Source organism: Lolium rigidum, chromosome 6 (assembly GCF_022539505.1).
Source record: "Lolium rigidum isolate FL_2022 chromosome 6, APGP_CSIRO_Lrig_0.1, whole genome shotgun sequence".
NCBI lineage: Eukaryota > Viridiplantae > Streptophyta > Magnoliopsida > Poales > Poaceae > Lolium > Lolium rigidum.
In genome coordinates this window covers 123,382,654-123,390,236 of record NC_061513.1, presented here as the reverse complement: position 1 = coordinate 123,390,236, position 7,583 = coordinate 123,382,654, and the positions used below count along the sequence as shown (strand labels likewise).

Sequence of the window (7,583 nt, the reverse complement as noted above, 5' to 3'; positions counted from 1 at the left end):
GATTCAATTAACTTACACCAGCCAGTTGCAAAACCTTTCATTCGCAGCGATTGTTGCAAGAAGGACCATTTTACCTTATCGTATGCCTTCTCAAAATCAATTTTAAAGAGAACACCATCCATTTTTTTACTATGTAATTCATGGATAGTTTCATGTAAGATGCCTAGTCATTACATCTTTGTGTCTTATGTGGAGAGAACGATTGATTGACCAAAGAACTATTATGTCGCCTTGAGAGAGAGAGAGAGGGGGGGAGTGAATTTTGGAAAAAAATAACATCTGGCCATAGCCTCATATACTAGTGGGCATGATTTTTTGGGGCAGGAGTCATGCAAAATAGTTATTCTGGAAACTATTTACGAGATAAATGTACTTCATATTGAAGTCAATTAATATGAATCGGAGGGAGTAACTTTGTCCAAAAGGTCTGAGGGTCGTTCTAAAACATAGATTTGTAGACTGCCTTCTTTTAATTGTTCATTTAAGGGCATCTCCAGCGGCGCGACGCAAACGGTCGCTGAGCGTTTGTCCGCCGTGACCGGAAATGCGTCTGGGGCCTGTTCCAGCGGGGCGACACAAAGTGACCGGGCCGTCGCGGAGACGCAAACCTGACCCAAATATGCGCCAGGTTTGCGTCGCGGCGGACGCTCGGCGGTCGCGGAAAATGTCCGCGTTGGGTACATCCGGGCCCGGTCGGCAGTGACTAGGTAAGCAAAAGATTTTTTCATTACTATTGATTGGCCAAAAGGACCATCTTTACAAGAGATGGTTAGTCGAGTTAACCTAAAACTACAACGGCTGTACCTACTCGCGCGGCCTACACCGGCCTCGGTTACTCGCAGTCACGCGCCCTACTACTGGCCGCCGGATGGGCCGGCGCCGTCGTCGAAGCGGGAGCGCTTCTTGCACTCCGCGCGCCACGCACGCCGGCGAACGGACATCTCGTCCTACCGCCTGCGGCGTTCGAGGGCTTCGGCCAGGGAGCTGTCCCATAGGGCCGTCGCCGTCGCCCAGGCCTCCTCCTCCTCTGCCGCCGCCTGGGCCTCCTCCTCCGCCGCCGCCCGGGCCTCCTCCTCCGCTGCCGCCTGGACCGCCTCCGCCGCCGCGTCCTCCTCCGCCTGGACAGCCGCCTAGATCGCCGCCACGTCGGCGACGAAGCGGGCCCTGCCCCTAGCCGCCGCCACAGCTTCGTCCCTGGCGGCGATGGCGACCTCCAGCTCCCGGTTCTCCTGCTCGACCCGCGCGGGAGAAGGGCCCCTACGCTGGAGCGAGTCCAGGTCGGAGCACATTAACCCCCGGCCCATGGCCATCGCATAGCCGTGGGCTTCCTCCTCCGCCGACCAAGCCCGACGGCGCTGGGCGTCCCCAGCCAGGGACTCGAAGGACGCGAGCAGAACCAGCTGGTCACCGGCGCACTCGAAGCGCATGGGCACGGGGACGTCGTCGTCCGCAATGTCGTGGATGACGGCGTCAACCGGAGGGGCCGCGATGGCCGCCCGCGCCTCCGCGAGCTCGGCCCTGGCGTCGGCGAGCTCGGCCATGGCGTTGGCGATCTCCGCCCTGGTCGCCGCGAGGCGCCCTTCCGCGCGCTCGGCCGCCTCCGCCTCCGCCGCCGCCACCTCCAGGTCAAGCTGCTGCGCCTCAACGCCGGCGGCGGCTACCTCGTCTTCCTCCTCCTCCGGGTGGAGCTGGCGGCACATGTGAACAACGTGCTCCCAATTCATGTGGTCGGCCATGGATGGATGGTAGCTTGAGGTGTGCCCATCGCCCCCGTCGGTGTCCACCATATTTAGCCACGGCGGGGCGGGAAACGGCGTTGGCGCGCAGGGCGTTTCCCGCGCGCGCGAAACGCCTGCGAAACTTGCCAATGTATTGGGCGCACGCGGGAACGATCGTCGCCGCACGGGAACAGTTAATCGCCGGCGGCAGTCCTCGACGGGACGTAAAACACCATTAGCGACCTTGACGCTGTCCCGGGATAAAATATGCGTCCGCACCGCTGGAGCTACCCCGACGCAAACGGTCGCCCTGGCCTACAACGCGTCCGCGGGTCGACGCAAACGGACATTTCGGACGTCCGAAATGCGTTGGCCCGCTGGAGATGCCCTAACACAAAAGACTAGTTTCTAAAAAAAAACACAAAGGACTGCGTTTTGGCTGCACAAAAGGCGAAATCGTAAGGGATCAAAGAGGACCCACGATGACAGGCGTTCAGAGCAGCCAACGAGCCGAAACCCAACCCCAATCCACGGCAAAGCTGTCTCTGCGACGCGCGTAGCGCCACGACGCGCTCTCGGGCGCTACACATGGCGCCGTTGCGTTTGCGTCCCGTTCCCCTCCCAACCGCCGCCGCCTGCTCGTCTCCATGGCCACCCTCGCGACACGCCCCGACCTCCTCCTCGTCGCTCTGAGAAGGTCCCGCCCTAGGACGCTTCGCGCCCGCGCCGGAGCCGCCGCCCCACGCGTCCGCGGCGCTCCCGTGCCACCGCGGGCCACGCGGCCGCGGCGCGTCTTCCTCGGCCTCGGCGTCGCATTTGTCGACCAGCTCGCCTCCATGGTCTCGAGCGGCGTTCCGTCCCGCTCGTTCGTCGCCGCGGCGCGGCCAAGGCAGGGGGTCTCCCCGGTCGAAGAGGTTCGCGCATTCGTCAAACATTTTCTTCTTCTGCATCCTGCTCGGCGCAGTGCGCGCGGCACGCCTGCACCCGTCGGCACTTGTTGAAATTGAATTGCGCGAACTATCCATGGCGGTTTGCAGATTTTGAAGAACGTGGAGTGGCCGGACGAGTTCCCCTTCAAGCCCGACGACTTCAGCCGCTTCGACGAGTAAGTACTAGCTCGGAACACGCACTCACGCCGTGTGCAGAGTTTTCAGAATTCAGGGTAGCAAGTGGCTTACGCTAGACTGCTACTGCTTCTTTTACTCATTTCTATGACCCGCCATTGTGTATTGCTTGGCATATGATGCGTTCTTGTTACCTGGCAGATCATCAGATGCCGAGTTCTACTCAGCTCCCCGTTTCGTCACGCACATTGATGACCAAGCAATCAGGGCTCTCACAAAATACTACTCCCAAGCTCTTCCTCCAAGCAACTCTCCAGGCGTGGCCATCCTGGATATGTGCAGTAGCTGGGTATGAATTTTTATTTTTGCAGGTGACCAGTTCTTCTTAGTGTCTTCTTGTGATGTTGCTTACTGGTTTTCATCTTATGTAGGTGAGCCATTACCCACCCGGGTACAAGCAAGAGAAGATCATTGGGATGGGTATGAATGAAGCCGAGCTCCAAAAGAATCCGGTACTGCTTCCTGAGTAAAATTAGTGTAATACACTTGGTCTACTAACTTTTATCAGTTATAAGCTGATCGTAGCAACCCAGCATCGTGAATTGAGCAAGTAATTCACTCATGTGTTGAATTATGCTAGATTTTGATTCGACTGATATGAGGTAGTAGTCACATGGCTTGTTAGGACTAAAGTATGTATCTACATGGCTACTGAAGAAATGGTTGTTCAGAAAATGAAACCTTTTCTGGTGATAGGAGAAAAGGAAGTCAGACTCTGTCTATAACTGAAGTACAGTGATTGGATACGATGTACTAACTTCATTTTCCTCACTGCTAATTTTGACTTAAATAATGCCACTGCTCTCATATGTGTGTTGTCGAATCTACATTTCTCTCTATTGCAAACATAAGCATTCAGTAATACATAGAGTTTAATCGGAGGCTCTACATTATGGGCAGGGCAAGTAATTCCAAACACGACACTATTTGTTGTATTCAGCTATAACTGTCTCTTTGTACTATTAAAGCATCTTGCTACTTGCTGTTCCTTTTCGGCTGATGCACTGACAATAACATTTTTTGCTACGCATCTTGATTGCTGTCTTGCGACAATAGGTTTTGACAGAGTATGTTGTGCAAGACCTCAATGTGAACCCAAAGCTTCCTTTCGAGGATAACACTTTCGATGTTATAACCAACGTGGTACGCTGCTCTTATGTTGTATTCAGTCTGAAAAATGGACCATCTTTGTAGCGATACCACAGATAACTAATTGTACATTTGGGCCTTTTATCTAATAGTAACTTGTTCTTTTCTTGCTTCTAGGTTAGTGTAGACTACTTGAACAAACCAATGGATGTATTTAAGGAGATGCGACGAATCCTTAAACCATCTGGATTAGCTATCATGAGGTAAGAAGTAGCATTGCACTAATTATATATGCTATTCGGTAAGACCTGTCAAAAGCCAGTTTGTCTTTCATAATTCGTTCTAAACGGCTACCTTTGACTCTGGATATAGTTTTTCAAATCGCTGCTTCTGGACAAAAGCTATATCTATCTGGACATCAACTGGTGATGCTGATCATGCTTGGATAGTTGGTGCTTACTTCCATTATACTGGAGGTTTTGAGGCCCCTGAGGTATGCCATTTCTCTATTCGTTTGTTCCAGAGTCACATATGATTAAGGCATGCCCTCATGTTTCCAAGGACTGAATGGCCTCCTAAAATTGGATTTGTGATGGTATAACTGAAGCATGTACCTGCTTCTAGTTTACACTGCTTACGCCCTAGGGGTTTAAAGGGCCTACAGACATTAACATGTTTTTTTTCTGTTCTGTTCCAACAGGCAATTGATATATCTCCCAATCCAGGACAAACAGATCCGATGTACATTGTGTGCTCCAGAAAGAAAACAGCTTAGAAAAGTAATAAATAAATAAATAAATTGTGTACGGAGGTTTGAGTAAAGGAAAATTGTATAGCTGTACGTACCCAAGTGTTAGCTAAGGCTAAAAGGCCTGAACCGGTACAAGGTTTCAGAACCGCATGTCTCTGATGGCATCCAGCAATCAGGGCTGAACAACATCATCTCTACCGAGACCTGAGCTGTGCCATTGCGCCATTCTGACAGGAGACGTCGCTGCAAATCCTCGGACAGGCCAACCTCCCACCCCCACGGCAGCACCGTCAGCTCCGACGCCGAGCGCCTCCGCACGCAGAAGGCCGGTGCATTGCACCATGCGAGGGCGACACCTGAGTAGGAGACGACCACCTCACCGCCGTTGGAGCACCAGGGCTGAAGGATGAAGGGGTTCTCGACGTGCAGGTTGAGCGTGAACGCCGGAGAAACCGTGGGGCCAACCGTGGCGTTCAGCCCCGAGAAGGAGACGAGCTCCATGGTGAACGCTGCATCTCCCGTCGTGGGTGTGGACATGAGGGCGACGATCGCAGCCACTAGCACCTCTGCCAAGAGTACACAAATGATCCTATTGCGGGCTCTTATCACAGCTTCTATCCGGGGGTCGAGGATCTCAATTGGTTCAGGATCGTCGGATTTTTTATCAGCCATACTGACCTGATCTGTAAGAAACATATTAAGAGTCATCGCTGGTAAAGTAAAATTCGATCTCCAGTAGAAGAAAGACGAGGAGGAGAAGGGGAGAGCGGCGAGAGCTTATATTGACCTTTGGTTTAGATACGGCTGCAATATGAAAATCTCGGCCGGTAACTCAACGAAATCCTTTGTCTTCCTGTAGGCGTAGTAGTATAACACGGGTTTTGTTGGAGATATTCGCGTTTGAACGAAAGAGATATACTAGGTGACGGTTCCCAACTCCCAAAGGCAGACTACTAGGTAACCGTATATCTGTATTTTTAGGCAAGCGGCGCCTGGCCGCCAAGCCTTCATCATCATGAAGAGCGGCATGGAGGCTCCAAATCTGTATTCTCTTCGAAAGGACCTAAAAAGGGCAGCAAGTGCGATCTTGATGCCCTTTTGGATGCTCTGGGTACCTCTAGTCATCGTGCTCAGCGGCGCGAACGGCTTGCCTCCCAAGTTCTCCGTTCAGCTCGCGGACGTCCGGAATCCCGACACCGTGGTTCCAGCGGCGCCCATCTTCAACATTACGCTGCACGCCATTAACAGGCGATACAAGGACAGATGCTACCGCCAAGGCGAGGCCGTCGTGCTGTACGACGGCCTCGCCGTGGCGTGGGGCCGCACGCCGCGCTTCTGCGTCGGTGCACTGGATGCGCGGGAGGTGACGGTCATGGCGTGGGCTGACGACGGTGCCGAGTTGCCTAGGATGCTCAGAGACCAGATGGCGAGGGAGCGGCGTGCCGGCTCGGTGGAGCTCACCGTTGATATAAAGATATTCCGGGGAGACGACGGCTCGTCCAGGCCGACGTGGATGCGGTGCAAGGTCACAACGGGCGTATCGGAGCCGCCGGACGCCGCTCCATGCACGGTGTTTGCTTTGCAGAATTGGGGCTCAGATATTGCCCCGTCTTGGATGAAGTAACAATGTTTTTTTTCCTTGTTTCCGTACTTATTAAAACGTTTTCATTATCTGTACCTTGGGATTACTAGCACAAATTCCCGTGCGTTGCAACAGAAGATAAAAAAATAAAAATCGCCTTTAGCCACGATGGCATTTCTTCCTCTACCCGCCGCTTCAGCTTGGCCACCCGGTACACGTGCGCCAGTAAAACCATGCGCCGCTATGGCCCACCCCACTCCACTAAGCCCTTCTCCTCCCTTGGGCCAAATAATTGTTTAAAATGTTCATAATTTTTAAGATGCAAACATCACTTATTTTTTAATTAAAATCCTTTGAAGAAAAAAAAAACTAGATTTGTGAGTTGGAGAAGAAAAGTTATACTAAAAATTGCTAGGAATATATTTTAAAATATTTTATTATGGTGTGGCATTGAACCAGGAACCCCTATGATAATTTCCACTGCCTTACATTGAATTTTGAAGCTCGGGATAATTTAGATACATGGTGTGACATAGGTTGATTTGAAAGAACTACAAAAAAAAAGAGAAAGAGACCCAAATTTACCTCTTTGGCCCGAAAGTACCTAGCGATCTAAAATCTATGAAAAGAAAATCCAAGATCCCAAACTTAAATTCTCCCCGCCACCTTTCTTTTCCCTTTGAACACCTTTAATTATTGGTTGATCGAAACACAACTCTCCACAGTTCAGATAAAAAGCCACACGTAGGGACATACCAATGTAATTTGAATCTTGGGTCGTGGATTTGGCGCCTGTTCTGCATGTTGGTGATATTGGAGCGCTGATTTACGATGTCATATATTGCAGATAACTCGAAGAAAATAGCAGCATTTGCTTACAGTTACAGGTGACATCAAGAGCGACTCTCCACCTCAATTGTCTACATAAGGGAGCTCACCTGGTGGCAAGGCTTCGCCACTCATATGACTGCAGGTTGCTTTGTTGTAGCGATAGGCTGCACTGTCTTTTTAGTCATATGCATACTGCCTAGTGCGCTCAAATAATGCAATCGGATGTTGTCAATGGCGATCATCACTACTTCTGGGCATAACAATGACTGAGCTTTGCTCGTTTCTTCCTACAATTTCTGGTTACCTGCAGTCAGCGCATTCATTGGCATGCTATCTACCTGTGTACATCAACATTGTGAGCTTGCATCTTATCGTGTCAACCAAGTGCACAACTGAAAGTTCATATCTTGAGGGCATCCAGTGGACAATAGTGTTTGAAATATTGCATAAGTATTGACCATGCCAGGAACTCCTGAAAAGGGCATATG

General features: G+C 51.4%; 1 protein-coding gene across 1 annotated transcript; it reads left to right on the top strand.

The window, feature by feature from the left end:
- The first annotated feature begins 2,350 nt into the window (after positions 1-2,350).
- Positions 2,351-4,832, top strand: LOC124662076. Its single transcript, XM_047199963.1, has 8 exons — positions 2,351-2,632; positions 2,756-2,823; positions 2,984-3,131; positions 3,214-3,294; positions 3,899-3,985; positions 4,109-4,194; positions 4,304-4,424; positions 4,632-4,832. Exons 1-8 carry the CDS (start codon positions 2,366-2,368, stop codon positions 4,704-4,706), a joined length of 933 nt encoding a protein of 310 aa, XP_047055919.1. The 5' UTR covers positions 2,351-2,365; the 3' UTR covers positions 4,707-4,832.
- The last annotated feature ends 2,751 nt before the right edge of the window (positions 4,833-7,583 follow it).